At 45.4% G+C, this 16,414-nt stretch overlaps 2 protein-coding genes across 3 annotated transcripts in view; both read right to left on the bottom strand.

Annotated features, from left to right (window-relative positions):
* The window catches only part of GNAL (G protein subunit alpha L), a 153,108-nt gene that overhangs the window by 6,217 nt on the left and 130,477 nt on the right, over window positions 1–16,414 (bottom strand). For both annotated transcript variants that reach the window (XM_030335654.1, XM_030335655.1), the window contains exons 6-11: window positions 6,610–6,664; window positions 5,348–5,421; window positions 4,741–4,799; window positions 4,118–4,238; window positions 2,079–2,209; window positions 60–127 (exon numbers count right to left, since the gene is read on the bottom strand). In XM_030335654.1, the coding sequence (XP_030191514.1) occupies window positions 60–127; window positions 2,079–2,209; window positions 4,118–4,238; window positions 4,741–4,799; window positions 5,348–5,421; window positions 6,610–6,664 (508 nt within the window). The remainder of the gene's footprint in view (window positions 1–59; window positions 128–2,078; window positions 2,210–4,117; window positions 4,239–4,740; window positions 4,800–5,347; window positions 5,422–6,609; window positions 6,665–16,414) is intronic.
* Window positions 12,240–14,970, bottom strand: CHMP1B (charged multivesicular body protein 1B). Its single transcript, XM_030335662.1, has one exon. The coding sequence runs from the start codon at window positions 14,854–14,856 to the stop codon at window positions 14,257–14,259; it is 600 nt and encodes a 199-aa protein (XP_030191522.1). The 5' UTR covers window positions 14,857–14,970; the 3' UTR covers window positions 12,240–14,256.

The following is a 16,414-nucleotide window of genomic DNA, read 5'->3' as shown; positions in this document are numbered from 1 at the left end:
AATTGCAAAGAACAATACAACTCTAAGGAGGTAGGAAAGCAAAGAATAAAACTGCTTACCAAAAACAGGTCTCGGATAAAGAACTTGGCTCGTGTAACTTTGGGATCTTCTCCTGCATCTGGTGTTGCTGTAAAAATTACAAGTGGAATTTTGTTTAGGTGATGAGAATACAACTCTATGGAAAATGGAAGAGGAATTACAAAGTAGGGCTGCGGTGCACTCACAGCACTAAAAGACACTCAGAGCAAAGCAGAAAGCTGAAATGTAACTTTATTTCTCTCATTTAGCAGCTGATGAAAGTTTTGGTTTTGTTTCTGATGATGGGGGATGACTGCCACTCAGAGAAAATGAAAGCATGCCACTGAACACTGACCAATCCCACAGCTGCCATCCCCTTCAGAGCTCCCTTGAGAGAGAAGGTTCCAGGGGCTGTGGTTTTAGCAGTGGTTGTGCTCATCGGGTCTGCATTCTCTTAGCCTTGTTCCCGGGAGACCCTCCCCTTCACTGTTCCTACCACAGAGCCCTTCTGTGAAATTGTAGTAACCTGATTCTTCTCCCATGCAGATTCCAAGTTCCTAAAATCTCAGCTTCCCTGCATGGTCTCATCGCTCTTTTCCTTCTCTATTGCAACTACTATGATTATATGATTATTCACGATGAGCAGGTGATGGGGAATTCTACAGATGCTGAGTCCGCCCTGATCTGGAGACCTGCCGTGCTTGACCCAGGGCAGGTGCCTGGGCAGGTTTGGTGCAGAAGGGAGGGAGGAGCAGGCAGAGAGAGGAGCACAAGATCCACTGAGGGTGTGTGTGGGGAGGAGCACAGGATCCATGGAGGGTTTGGGGGGAGCACAGGATCCCCTAAATGTGTGTGGGAAAGGAGCACAGGATCCACGGAGGGTTGTGGTGGGGAACCTAGCTTGTAATATTTTCTGGCCGGGTCACGTGTGGCCTCAGCTTGTGGTGAGATTAAGTCTGTGTTGGTAGGGATCGCAAGTAGAGTTGTGGTTGTGTTTCAGAAAGATTTTGGCAGCAATCCAAAGACCGTTCTGGAAAGTTGAGTGAGCAGAATAAGGAAGCCTGGGCAGGATGCTACCTTGACCAGATCCGGAACTGAGAAGAGGGGAAGGAGGGCCCGGACCAAGACAGAGAAGCGGGAGAGCACATGACAGTGGACGCTTCAGTGTTGACTGTCCAGAGTGTGGGGATGGGAGCCTGGCTTGCTGAGGGCCGTAGTCCAGAGATGAGAGGGCAATGCAAGCCGAGCTCTGCTGACTTCTCTTACACCAGGGGCTCAACACTAGACTGGCCAACGTTAGCACAAGGATGAAGAATTTTCTTCACTTCTTATCTAAGTTTCTAGGAGAGTCCCTTTCATTCTGCTTTATCTAGCTAGGGGTTCAAATTTTAGGAAGTGGTAGCATTTCACTGCCAATGAACCCCTCCTACAAGGTGGGCCAAGAACCGAGGAGCCGCAGTTGGAAACGGGATGTGCCCCGGTCCAGGGCTTTAGCACTGAGAGCCCCCTGCCCCTGAACCCCGCACCTGCTCGGCCAGGCCATCCTACTGGTAGCCAAAGTCATCGCTGGGCCGTGGTGGCTGGACGGGTCGGCTTGGGCACGAAGGTTCAGAGGCTGCCTCGTCCTGGCAAGCTCTACCTGAGTGACCTTGAACGACTGACTACCTCTCTCAGCTCACTTTCCACAGGAAAACATGCAAATAACAAACTTCCACGTAGGGTTACAGTGAGAGTCAAGGTCGACGTAAAGGGCTGACACAGTGCCAAGTTCAGGACAGACCCAGCCAAGACACCAAGAGAGAGTACTTAATAGACACACACCCAAAAGTGCCCTGTCTTCTCCTGCACAGTTTGAATGGAAAGTCAAACCCCGACAAATGGAATCCTAAATAGGACATTTTAACACTCTAGCATTTGAAGGTGGGGGCAGCAGTCCGGAGAGTTATGCAAATTAATTGAATTTCCTAAATTTGCATCACATCTGTTGGAACTACAGTTACAGGGCTAATGAAAAAATAACCAATTTTTTTCCTGAATCAGAACTGGTTTTGAAATCTTACCATCTTCAGGAACAGTATAATTTGCATACTCTGGGAAATAATCTTCAATTTTTGATTTCCCCGCCAAGACTTTTTCTGCCAGCATATCCTGTTTGTTCAAGAACAAGATGATAGAAATGGTCCGTAACCACCTGAAAAGAGAAATAAACATACAAACTTCACATCCACTAGTACGTGAAAGTACCTCTAACAGAGGAGGTACTCAGTGAAAAGAACAGCATTTCCATCTTCCTGAAATGTACAGGATCTAGAATGATTTGATGTACCAATCTTGTGGACCCCCACTCCATCTGCATGCAAGACATTCTTATAGTAAGTAAACCTTATAATAAATAAATAGAGTTAATTTAGCAGTTCAGTATTTTCTAATTAATCTTTACTGAGAATATAAATTTACTGGTACCAAAGCTAAGGTTTATTTATGGAATAAATACACCCGGAGTTTTACTAAGAAAGGGTCAGATAAACTAGAAGTTAGAGCGATAATAACAATAAAATACATGAGTCATTAGCTAATCACACAGAATGTAATTTGTAGCTGGCTTGAGTCAGAACAGGCCGAATTTCTCCAGAGGTGGAGCAGGTTGTTAACCAGATATCGGTCATGACCACTGCATTGGATAAGTTAAGGGGAGGGGCTCCGTTACAGTGGAGGAAAGGTTCTCTCTCATTGTTTTCCTAAACAGACATGAGAATTGGCTTAAGATGAGCTCAGTATGCACATCAGCAAAGCCTTTGTAAATTCTGTTATTTCAAAGGAATCAAGCTGATGACTAGTGCACAGGAATCTTACTATGAATTAGAAACACAATCTATTCTTCCTCCAAGTGGAAATAGTTTTACTGTTCCTTGTTATAAAATATATAATCCTGGTAAAAATGAATTTGTAATCACAGAAAATACATAGAAAAAAATCAAATGTAATTACACACAAAGGCAACTATTAGAACTGTTATGTTTTTACTTCCAGGTTTTTTCCTATTCTCAGACATATTTATGAAATAAGATCATGGTGTTTTTTAATCTGCTTTTTCATTGAACAGTATTGTGGTCATTTTCTCATGTGGTTGTGTGTGTGTGTGTGCTTACATATATATAATTAAATTTATATATATATAAATTATATATAAATATATAATATGTATAAATGTAAAATTTATATATACGCTTATATAAAATTTTTTAATGACTCCAAAGTATTCCTTCATGTACCCAGTATTTCCCGACTTTTTTTCTTTCTCATTAACTGTCTCAATACTATATTACTGAGAACAAGTGTTAAACACTTGATAAATACTTTCCTGATAATCCGAATGTTTTGCAAGGTCAGCTTACGTTTCCTGTCCTCCTTGGTGATATTTCTTCTTAAATAGTTCAGAAGACACTTCGATTTTTATATAGGTATGTATCGTGTGTGTGTGTTTGCTGGGTTCCTTTCTAAAATAATCACCCCTTTGCACTAGTAGCAATTTCAAACATGATTATGCTGTGCCTTTGACCTGTAAGGGATCTTCTAGAGATCTAGTTATTTGTGGATGGTACTTTCTAAATTTTAAAAACCAAGCAAAACCATTTTTTAACCCTCGATATAATCTTGAGCTTTAAAAACGGATATTTAAACTTTCTTTCTTTTTTTTTTAATTTTAGAGAGGTAGAGAGGGGCAGAGAGAGAAGGAGAGAGAGAATCTTAAGCAGGCGCCATGCTCAGCATGGAGCCCAATGTGGGGCTCGATCTCACAACCCTGAGATCATGACCTGAGCCGAAATCAAGAGTCAGTCACTTAACTGGCTGAGTCACAAAGACGCTCCTTAAATTTTCTTAACAGAGCACTATCAGAGCTTCATCGAGAACTACTGCCCATTTTAAGTGGGTCTATACACGAGATGGACCAAAAGAGATCCTGCTAACGGTTTTGGATTTACCAGTAAGAAAAGAATGAATATATCTGGAGAATAAAAATGAAAGCGAGCTGAGTGGTATTTTTAATGAAAGAAAATTTGCGATCCAGAGGTGCAACTGAATTTCTTATTTTTATAACCTGTTGTTCCAGATGCTTTCGAAAAGGTCCAGGGACTCTCTGAGCCTGTTGGTGTTGTTATCTTCCCGAATCACCATGTTGTAGCTGCTGCAGGCCGCAACATAAATGATAGCCGTGACATCTTTGTGGAAGAAGAGAGAAAAAGGGAAGCCCCGGTTAGAGAGCCACTGCGTGGTTATGATCAAGTACACGTCCAGCTGCTACTCATTTTCATCCCGTGATTATAAGAACGACTTAAAGAAGCACTGTGTGTGTGGTTGTTTCAGTAATGCATCCGTATGAGCAAATGACAAATGTAAATTTAGGATGCTTAAATTCCTTTTTTAAATTAAAAAAAAAAATTTAATGCTTATTTTTGAGAGAGAGAGAGAGAGAGAGTGAGTGGGTTAGGGGCAGAGAGAGAGGGAGACACAGAATCTGAAGCTGGCTCCAGGCTCTGAGCTGTCAGCACAGAGACCGACACGGGGCTCGAACTCATGGACTGTGAGATCCTCCCCTGAGCCGAAGTCGGACGCTTAACCTACTGAGCCACTCAGGTGCCCTGGGATGCTTAAATTCTTTATGAGATTCACATTTAAGGCATTTGATGGATGGTCTAATCTGATTCAAAGCACAGAAATCACCATTAAAGCACTGGATCCATTTTCTTCTCTCGTCCCTCTGGCCGCCGACATCAAACATGCTGTGGAAGAACAACAGGACACGATGATGGGGTTGGGGGGGGGCGTGACACCTCTGTGCTTCTTTCCTTGGCTGAGGCTCCCGGCCTGAAGCACTGCCCCATGGGTGGCCCCCGCAGACTGCTCCACTGGCTCTAAGTTTCTGCCTGGCCCGGGAGTCCACACCAAGCTGTTCCTTGGGGTCACAGCCCTCACTCTGTGGTCACCAGGCCGGCTTGGGCCCCTCTTCTCAGGGCAGCCTATGCCGGGCATCCCCCTGCCTGAGCGGGTCCTCTGTACCTACCCAAAGGCCACTGGATCTTTCTCACCTTCTCAGGTGGCTCTGGTTCCCATGTTCCTCCCTGCCCTAAACTTACTGCATGCCCTTTAGGGCCACAGAGTCTGTACGGACTTATCCAAAAGGACAGCGAGGCACATTTGGGATGTTTGATGTCCCAGGGCCCATGGGAGGAAGGCTGGGCTCCCCGACCCCATCAGGACGCCAGCAGACAGCCAGGGCGGGGGGCGTCCTGCCCTTGTCTCCGCAGCTGGTCTGCTCTCAACAACTTACTGAAAGTTTACTTTGTCCACTTGGAATCGGGTCTCAAAAATCCCCGATGTCAGAACTCGGCATCTGAGAAGGTCCTGAGAACAAGAAGACAAACCAAGTGGCAGCACTGTTCTTCAGAAGGAAAAGCCCTGATTGCAACCATAATAACGGAGTTTTTCAGATGACCATCTCTTCCAATTGTAAGAGAAACAATAATAACTAAAAAGTCAGACAAATGCTCTGTCTCACCACCTCCCTCCCAGCAGAAAGTCATAATTAATGTATTAGTTTTGTCTTAGAGACTTAGCAGCTGTGCTTTAATTTCCTTTAGTAGGTTTTGCTGTTATTGTTGTTGTTTTTTAATTTATCACTTCTGCATGTATGTTCATGCCTGTCCTGCACCTGACAGGAGACCCCACGGCTCTCTGCTTGCTGCACTTACCTGCAAAGCCACCTGCTCCGGGTGCAGACCTTCTGGGTGAGAAACCAAAGGCTCGAAAACAAAGATTTGGATAGTTTTGAGCTCTTGGGGTCAGCCTCACAGAGAGATGGATTTTGGGGTGAGAGAAGAGCTCAGGCCTTCAGGAGAGGCAGAGAGGAGAGAGATGCCAGGAGGGGCCCACTGCCAAGGCCCTCCAGGGGACATAGGACACTGGGGGGGGGGGTGTTGGAGAGGCTGTTTGAATGGAGCCCCCTAACTTCTTTGGCGTTCACTAGCTCTAGAGGCTGCTGGGAGCCTCCTAAGCTGAGCAATTCAGGGTTTTCTCCAAGTCTCTGCAGATGCCTGAGTGCCAAAGGTTTCGAGGGGCACAGAGGGTCCCTCTCTTCTACTTACGAATGTGCAGTGGGATGCTTTCATCCAGCTCAACCCAAAGACGACGCTCTGGGTCACACCCAGAGAGCGTGCCTGTGATATGTGAGCCAGGCCAGGGCCCAAAGCAGAATGGGCAGAGTTTACGAAGCTGGTGAAGCACAGGTTCAGTTTTCCGTTCACGGCTCCCAGAGGCACGGGAGTGGCACATTCCTATTCCACAGGGGAAATTACTTTGATATTGGCAGTTTAGAAAGCTAGTAGGTTTTAGAGAGCTAAGTCAGGAGGCACAGCACAGGTTCTGGTGGGTACGCTGCGTGTACGTGCAGGGACAGTGGAAACGATTTGCCAGAAGTAGCTATCTTGTGGAATCCCTCCTCCTTAATCCACGTTAAAATAGTGAGTGATAACTGGCACTTCCTCTAGTCCCAGGAAGTTCAAAGAGGTGGTTGCGGGCTCCCGCTTCACCTACCTGGTCTGTGGGTGTGTAGTCCACCAGACTGACACTGTCGATTCTTTCCAGGAAGCTGAAAAGAAAGCCAGCATGGGCTCAGTAGTGTTCTCTGATGGCTTCTCTCCGGGACTGCGGGCCAAGGGGATGGGCTCCTCACACAAGCACAGGAGGGCAGGGGCAGGCAGAGAAGCTGGGGTAAGTTCCCCCTTCCTTCCCTGAATATGTGTCCTCCCAGACAGCAGAACATTCCCGATGGAGGGGCCAAGGCTGACTTTTCTTTTTTACCTCTTTTTTTTTTTAACCTTCCCTCTTCCCTTTTGTCCACCGCCCTAGAGTTGGGGGGGAGGGGCCGCTCAGCAATTGGGGAGGGGCACAGGGCCTCCTTCAAAGCCACGCTAGTAGCAGAAGCCCATGTTGCAACGTAAACACAACGCGGGAGGTCAGAGACGTTCCTTTAGTGTCACGGGTTCCTAATAAGATCGAAGTAATGTGCGAGCGCGCACACATCAGCAGGTTTAACCTGGTGTGTTCACCTGGAGGGACTCACAGAGGGAGGGAGAAGTAAATGAAAGGAAAGGAGAGGAAGGAAATCGCACTGTATGTGTACGTGGAAGGAGACGTGGGCACTTGCTCTCTCTCCCCACAGAGAGGCCACCCTGTCCATCTCCTCGCCAACCTTGCTTTATTCTTCTACGTGGCACTTACCACGGCCTGACACGAGTCACATTTATTTGTTTATGTTTATTATCTATCTCTTCCTCCAAAACACGAGACCCCCAGGGCAGGTCTTTGTCTCGCTGGCCCAGGTATCCCCAGCACCTAGCGCAGGCCTGGCCCCTAAATCTTTGTTCGGGGAATCAATGCTCCGCTCCTCCTCCCGCAGCTAGAAGACGTAACTGAGCAGGGGACTGGTTACCTGGTGAGTAAGGACTGCTTCTGGACAGAGAGGGGGCAGCGGAGGCTTCAAAGGGAGGGAGGACATACAAGTGAGGGAGGGGACTGAGTGGCCCCTGGTCTCCTGGCTGTGGGTGAGGCTCCAGCCCTGGGGAGAGTGAATGTGCCCCAGACTAGGGAGGACATGGCTGACTTCCTGGTCTGTCCAAGCGGGATGGTTTGGGTTCCATTACTGGGCCTTCCTCTAACGCTCTGATGCTTGTGGGCATTTTGCACAGTGCGGGATGCTGTCACCTCCCCATCTCCACATGCTCCCCCCCACCTGCCTGAATGGCAGGCCCGTAAGATGCTTCCAGCCTGGCAAGAGGGAGGCTGAAGGCACATTAAGACTACTCAATTCCCTTGGCTATTGTTATCTCCTCCCTCCTGGAGAGCTACAGATAGCCCCCAGTGGCCCGAGATGTGGCCTGGTGCTGGGGTGACATTTTGGGGGCCCTTCATGACTGCACTGCCTGTCACGGCAGCGGTCGTGAGTCATCTGCAGAACTGTGGCTAGGCAGCAGGGCTGCTGAGAAGCCAAAGGGACCCAGATCTGCCTGCGGCCTCTCTGGACCGGGCACTGCGAGCCCTGGTAGGTGTTGCTGTGTGCCTTCCAGAAGATGGGTGAACTGGCCGGTGGGGAGAGCTGGTCCCTGAGCAGGAGTTCGGGCAGGGCACAAACAATTCTGCAGGTGGGGCAGGAGGGCCTGCCTGGGAGCTGGGGAAACACAGGAGCCCCAGGGAGGGGCCTAGCTTGCTTGAGGTCTGGTTTGAGAGCCACAGTGCAGTTTGGCTCAGTCCTTGCTGCCCTTGAATTTGGTATGGTGGAGAGCGTCTCAGAAGTACCCACCCAGTTCCTGACCGTCTAGTGGAAAAGGGGCGGAAAGACTCTGATGGAGTCAGAGTGAGACAGGTTTCTGCTCCTGGAAAGGGGGCTCTGGTCTGTAGCCCAGCCGACCAGGCGGTCCGGTTGGGACATGGGTGCTGCCCCCACACTACGTGGGCTACAGTAATTCAATTCAGAGATGGTCTATCCTCCCAGCAGGAGACACATAAAACTGAACATGTGATACAAAAACCAATCATCTCGGATGAAAGGGGCTAGAAAATTAACCTAAATATGGAGCCTTTGGGTATAGTTAGAATTTAGGAAGCAACCAATTTCAAACAGGATGCAAGAGGGTGGAGGTAGGTGGGTGAATTAATTCAGATGGTAATAACTAGTATAAGTAGAAACAATGAAATGTGGTTAAAAAAATACATCAAAAGTTCTTGATAGATGTGATTAAAGACTGTCTTCCAAAGGAAGAGGTGGGAGTACCATACCGAACGCTATTAAAAATAAGTGGTTCTGAGGTGCCAGTGACAAAGGCAAAAGATGTCGAGTTCTTTCCCATCCCTAATTTCCAGGGCAGATATTCAAAGTTCCACCTGGCTCTGGTACTTAATGATCTAAGTGAGACCTGAGAGGCACCAGAACATTTCCAAGAGTATCTTCTCAATTGTTACTGACGCTGAACGGTATTGTGAGTTCATGCATTTCAAATCTGTGCAATGAAAATAAAACGTGACAATTCCCCCCTGAATGTAAATGCATCCCCCCAGTTCTTTGAAAGACCCTCTAAGGCATAAAGGAATGACAGAAGAATCTATACTGTGGATTTCTGCCAGCCTTTTGCCTTAATCTTTGATTCAATCACTGTATTTTTTCCAGCATGCTGTTAGAAGTACTTCAAATCAGAGCTCCTAAGATAATATCTATAGAAAGCTGAGTTTTAAAAGGGTCTTCTAAATCATACACAGAATTTCACATGACTACATTTTAAAGGGTTACTAAAACTATCTTCTTAAATATGCCACTGCCTCTTACGTGGGAAAATTAACCAGAGTTAAGACTCAACCTTGGAGACCAGTCACTCACACTGAATTCAGTTGCAAGACAATACCAAACTAGAATTATAAAAAGTCACCATAGTGATGTGCATGCTGTAAAAAAGTAGTTAGAAAGCAATTTATTTTGATTTTTTCCCCCCATTATTTCCAGCTACAGCTCAGGATATTCGTGCTTGGAGAAACATTTTCATGCTTTCCATTTCCATCCCCTCTTCTGCTGGATACTGGCACAAAACAGCAGCTCATGGTCTATTTCTCAGCTGCTGTCTGCCACCCCACTATAACTCAAAAGTCACCGAGTTCTTATGACCATGGCATTGATCATGAAGCAGGACAAGGGAGTATGAAAAGATGAAAACTGTTGTTTAAACACCTTTAAACAATGAGATCTGAGAAAAAGCACCAACTATATTTAATTAAAATGTATTACAAATTGTTTCGTTTGTGAACAAGTGGCAAGCTGGAATTCTGGCAAAGGTCAGTGAGAAACTTTTCTCAGCGTTAGTGAAGTTTACTTCATGATGCTAATGTGCAAGACATACAGATACCGTTGGAGGAGAAAAATATGACCTCCACAGTGACAAAGCACCAGGCAGTTCTGACGTGCAGCAGGTGAAGACCTACGCTGCCCAGAATGCGGTCCTCAGACCGGCAGCACGTGCCAACCTTAGGAATCGGGATTTCCAGCTGAGCCACATCCCTAGGTGGTTCTGACCCACAGCATCCCCGGTGCCTCAGTGACCCCTGTGCACGCATCTTTTCCTCTGTTTTTACTGCCATCCTGCTCTAGGCTTCATCTCGTGTCAGCAGGACAATACAGTATCTGATGACTCACACTCCTGCTCCTTTCCTCGGGGTAAAGTCCACATTTCCATTCCAGCCTCCAAGCCCTTCGCAACCTGTCCAATCTCTTCCCTCTTTTTGATGCCAACGAACCCTCCACTCCTTTCAAATCCCCGTGTGGTTCTGGGCCTCTCAGACCTTTGTGTAATTCCCACTTTATTTTCTTTGAAGCCCCAGATTCAACCCTACCTCTTGCAAGAAGCCAACTCTAACCACAACGGACACCGTGATCCCATTCTCTGTGTACTCAATGTGTATGATTTGATTAGTATGGGCTACTGCTTTATGCTGTAACTTATTCCCTTTTTTTTTAAATGTTTATTCATTTTTTGAGAAAGAGGGAAAGAGACAGATTGAGCAGGGGAGGGGCAGAGAGAGACAGATAAACAAAATCTGTAGCTGTCAGCACAGAGCCCGATGCGGAGCTCGAACTTAGGAACTGCGAGATCATGACCTGAGCTGAAGTTGGATGCTCAATCGACTGAGCCACCCAGGCGCCCCACTTAACTTCCTTTTTAAAAGTTGAAGTATAAAACACATGTGTGTCAAGTGCACTAAGCTTAGTGTTCATTTTGATGACTTTTTAACATTCGTATACACTCGTCTCCATTTTTCTCTCTGTGTGTATGCTTTACCTACCTAAATGTATGGAGTACTGTTTAAGGCAGAAGCGTGTCTTTTCCCTAGAAAGAAGCCCAGATCTATCTAGTCGACATCTGATATACTTTAGTCTAAATCTTTTACTGTATTCAGTCACGCTGAATAAACACTGCTGAATTGTTTGTCCTGCTACTATTCAAGAGGGAGGGAGGATGTATAAACCTCAAACAGTAGGAACAAACATTTCAATTTGAAGAAACGTGCTGAAAGAAAAGGATACACGGTGCTTCTGAGGAGACATAACAGGGCTCTGGCCGAGTGCCCCCTGCACCCTCTTTACCCATTGTGTACGTTGTCATTAGAGAACTCTAGGCAGGATCACAGCTGAGAACCCCAAGGGAGCATGCGTTCACACCAGGGACACTACCAGGAGCCAGCTCAGCTGGGTACCACACCAGGCCCAGTAATTGGTGACCAAGACAGACACTGCCTTACCATCTAGTTGTAGAAAAACAAACCTAGGTAAACCAGGCAGGCATTCTGCTATGATTTGCTATGATGACCAGTGCCTGTTCCTCAGTTCATTGAAATGTCCACTGGCTTGGAGCTTTTTGCCAGTATTACAGAAGGTGTTGAGCTTTGGATTTTTGGCTACAGAAATGGCTCCTAGAAGATGTTGTGTGTATTACAGAGGAGGCATCTAAGACACAAGGTTCCTCCCTTCTGCTTTATGATGTGAGGTCTGTCTGGCTGACCCGAGACTACGTTCTGTTAGTAAGGTTATCAGATGGGTGCTTATTTTAGGTGGCTCTTTTCCAAGTCAAGGACAGCAGGGTAGGCACCCAGTGTACAAGACTCATAGCATGCCTCCACCTGAAAGGCACATATTCATTAACATTTCTGGAAGAAACAGCTTTAGTAAGAGTTCTAAATTGCACACGTATCATCTGAAATGAAGGAAGCTAAATCGTTCATAAAATAAACTAAAAGTATATTATAAATCCATGTTAGAAACTGTACATTTGAAGGCAGAAAATGAAAAGGAGATTTGAGTAAAAATTTTACTAGTACCTGCATGGAAGATTAACTATTTCTGTGGGATGTCTGAGCGGAAGCCTTTTATAAAATAGATCTATCATTAGTCCAGCAAGTTTCAATACAAGGAACAATTCTTGCTGCCATGAAGAAACTATTACAGTAAAGAAGTAATAACTAGAGTTTCTAGAAATATACATGAAAATTCCATGCTAACAAAACAGAAATTAAGGTGGTAAGGGAGAGTGTGGAAGAATACCATGCTTTCTGAACCAAATCTTCCTCTGAATTCTTTTTTCTTACATAGTTTTCTTAAATAGGATGTACACTCACATGCAATAACATGCAGTTTAAAATGATTTATTTGACAAACTTCTGTGGCTTACATTTCAGCATTTCATCAGCTGCAAAAGTGAGGAAATAATTCATGGGCCTGGTATGCTTCTGAAAATATTTATGGTTCATAAAAATGTACATTCATATAGTTTGAAATGAACATATTTTAAGAAAGTTCAAGCATATACAAGCATTGTTTAATCTCACAAAATATATTAATTTTGTTGGGAGTATTTGCACTATAAAAGGGTCTTTAATTTACCAAAGGATTCAACACTAGCTATATTTTAAGTTGTAATTATTTTTCCCAGTCTAAAGAGGCGGTTATGACTCATGCTATGCTCACATAGCTGCCTCTGTGCAACCATGTGGATAAGAAGAGACCCCAAAAGGGAAGAGTTCTAGAAAGAAGAGGCAGGGACAGATAATCAATCGACAGGTATCCCTTACGGAAGACTTCGGAACATCCAAATGTAAAGACACTTAAAAATGAGGGTCAGTCCTCATCTGCATTTACCTGTTCATTTTTTTTTTTTTTTTCTTTAATACACCCATTCATACTGGAAAACGTAATGGTGACTGTTTGGCCATGAATCTTTCAAGGGGCTTGAAAGAGTCCCTATAACTATTTTTTTGGAACACTGGAATTCTCTTATGGAGAAATCTACCAGTGAAGGAAAGGGGAAATTTCAAATATCCACAAGTATTTAACTTAGATTAATACACTTGCCAAAATAAAAGCAAGTTGCTGTTCTCCACGTTCAGAGGCTTTGAGAAAGTGGTGGTTACATGCTTTACTTTGCAGCCAGAAAACACACACTGCTGTTCTAGAAAGATGAAAGGCAGCACAGATGGGCTCTAGCCTTAGAGGGTCAAGTCTACTGTCAAATTCTCCATCTTTCCTCCTTCCCAGACTTCCAGCTGGCTGCACATATACTTAAGTTATTTGCATGGCTAAATAAAACATTCCACTTACTTCCAAGGCTTTTCAACAAGTTGTTCCTCTAAAAGAAAATAATAAATGCAAGTAATTAGAACCTAAAATGCAGTTCTAATTTGATGTCTATTTTTGGTTATTAAAATCAAAAGAAAACCTACAAACACACCACCCCGGAGTTCTCTTAAACCAATCAACAGTTCTTTGGCAATGTTAGAGTAATATGACTGCCATGCTAATTAACATACTTTATAACAAGGCTAATTAAAGTGTTGAGATAGGAAAATAACTAGAAGTGTGTTCAAGACGTTCATTTGAAACTGTCACGTTAAACCTTGTCTTTTGACAAAGTCTTTAGTAAATAAAAATATAAATGAGCAAACAATTTTTCCTTATAATAAATGAAATTATGTGGCCTTTTTCCAGTTGTAAAAACGGAACTACCACATGAAAAATTTATAGAACATAAACAGTAAGAAAATATTATGCACAATGTCCCACCATAATTTCAGTATAAATTATGTGAACAGATCAACAGAAGTCTGGAGGCGATGGCAAAAAAACAAAACAAAACAAAACAAAAGACCCCCCAAACCCCACGGAAATAGCACGGTCCATTAAGTTGAATGAGGTGTTGATAGCCCTGTAATCAATCTAAGTAATCCTTCTCCTCTTAATTTTTATGCACCACCTGTCAATTCTAGATATTACCAATTACACTAAATTAAAAAAAAAATCCCCAATTTTGAAAATTCAGAAAGAAAACTGAATACACCGAACAAGAGTTTGGACCAAATTTTTGAGAAAGATTCATACACACCAAATTAACTAGTTCTGTTAAAAGGCAGCTATAAAAATACACATCATCACAAGCTATACGGAACTTTAAAATCCAGTTAAGATGGAGGGAGCCTGGAATTTCTTAGTGTATCTGGAGAGCACTGTAAACCCAAAGGTAGAAGCATCTTAAGTAGAGAGCATTTCAGCATTCTGGCATGTTCAGAGTTTCTAGTGTATAGTATCTCATTAATATACAGAGCATTTCAGAAGGTGGCTACGGCCAGGAAACCTCAGAGTGGGTTCTGTCGTCACACCTGATCCCGCAGGCGGGCCAGTCTCTGGGACAGTTCATCCTGCTCGGCGGAGGCCACGCTCGTGCCCACAGAGCCGGTCTGCCCCTGCGGCAGCTCCATGTTGAGGTCTAGGCCGGCCTCGTCTGCCATTTCCTGGAGCAGCATATCCACTTGGTTCTGGGGAGTGGTCAGCGTAGTCGTGCTGCTCATCGTGTCTTCCATTTGCTGCGTCTGGACGTCCAGCGTCTCAAACTGGTGCTCAAATTTGTCCATCAAAGCAGAGATCTTCTCCAGATTCATAGTCTTCAACGTCGCATCCATCGACTTAACCACACCGGCCATCGACTTGGTCACCTTGCCCATCGTCACCGCCGTCTGGACTCTGGCAGCCACCGCATCGACCCGCGCACTCATTCTCAAGAAATTCACCGCTTGGTTCTTCTGGCGAATGGCATTTTCGGCGTGTATCCTCGCCACTTCCATGTTGCCCTTCTGAATGGCCTTTTTAATCTTGGCCTTTTCGGCCTTTTCCTCCTTGTCGCATTTTTTGGCACTCCTGCTGAGTTCTTTGGCGGCGAACTTTAGGTTGAACAGGTGTTTCTCCATGTTGGACATAGTCGGACGGTTCCTAGGGGTCTGTGGCCAGGGCCAATATGAGCGCGGAAGAGGGAGAAAGAGGGAAGTCCGCTCCCGGCCGCCGCTCCTTTGTTTTGGTCCCACTTCCTGTTTCTACGGCGCGCGGCGCAGACGGTGACGTCAGAGCCCGGCGCCGGGGCGGGGCCTGCGGGACGGACGGCGCTTGGGGTGGGGCGGGGGCGGAGCCTGCGGGACCCAGGGGGCCGGGGGACGCCCTCTGAGGCGGGGCTCGGACCGCACCACGCAGACGCGGACGGACGCATACGGGTGGACGCTGCCGGTGGCGACCAGGGCGCTTGTTTTCTACGCCCCGTTTTACAAACATTCAAGCATTAGTAAATTGACAAAAATGAGTGTATATGCACACTTGGGAATTAATCTACCGACGCAGGCAGGCTGTGTCTCGAACTCCCCGTAAAAAAATCTCGGAGGTCCAACTTGGTAGGGCTTCAGGTGTCTGGTCAGGGGGCTAAAAACCGTCAGCCAGGTCTGCAGACCAGCGCTTTATTTGCCCGGGTAACTTCCACTTCCTCAGGGGAACCTGAGCCGTGGTTCATTAATTCGTTAACAAAACAAAACAAACCTGCATCCCCGACTTGCTTCTCAATTTCTGACTACAATTTGGAAGGGAATATTGTGATATCCTTTTACTGCAATGGGTGAAAATACCTTCAGAACCGTGGACCACCATATTCATACGGTAGCTTTAAGTTCAGCTTATAGGTGCTTTGCCAGCAACTGTCATCCATCTTTTGCTGACACAATTCTATCTATTTGACGTTTTATAAATATCCAAGGAACTTCACTCACATTTAAGCTTGACAGGCTACATTGTCATTTTAAATTATGCAAGCAGAGGATGGTGAAGTATTGGGACCGACACCCACTGGCATACATCAAAACTGTCACTTGGTATTATACCCTTAAAAAACTCAGGCTTTGCAATGGCGGCAATGTGTGCTGTAGCTTTTTTTTTGTTTTAGAAAGATTCCTCAGGTACAGCAATAACAAAATACAAGAAGGCCCAACCTGCCCTAATGAGCTAGGTTGAAAATGAAGAGCGAGAGCTAGTTCTGTTCAGAGAGAATTTTAATCCAGAGTCATACCATCCCGTTCGGTTTCCTGTGGTAACTTGCAAACCGTCTTGCACCACAAAGTAAGGGGGTGCGCGTGTCACATGCATCTTCTTAAACCACAGCTCTGATTAGATCACTCATGTGCTCCAAAATCTGGGCAAAAAGGCTGAACTTCTCTGTGAGGCATACTGGGTCCCCACCTTCTTTTTCTTTCCTTCCTCTCTGTGCCAGTCAAACCCGACTGAAGCATGGAAGTCTATGATCATTTGTGTCACTTGATCAGTGTGGAGAATGAGGCACGCTCCTCCCTCTGTGTACATTGTCCCTGTTGCCTGAGCTTCCACCCCACATACCTCTGCCTATTGAGATCCTGACATTTCTTAAAAGCCCCCTCCTCCATGAAGCCTTCCAGGATCCCTCTCCTCTGTGCTGCCTCTGTACTCTGGACCTCTGCCTTAGCA

The sequence above is a fragment of the Lynx canadensis genome, chromosome D3 (assembly GCF_007474595.2).
Source record: "Lynx canadensis isolate LIC74 chromosome D3, mLynCan4.pri.v2, whole genome shotgun sequence".
Taxonomy (NCBI): Eukaryota; Metazoa; Chordata; class Mammalia; order Carnivora; family Felidae; genus Lynx; species Lynx canadensis.
Note: the sequence above shows the minus strand (reverse complement) of the source record. Positions and strands in the feature narration are given on the sequence as shown.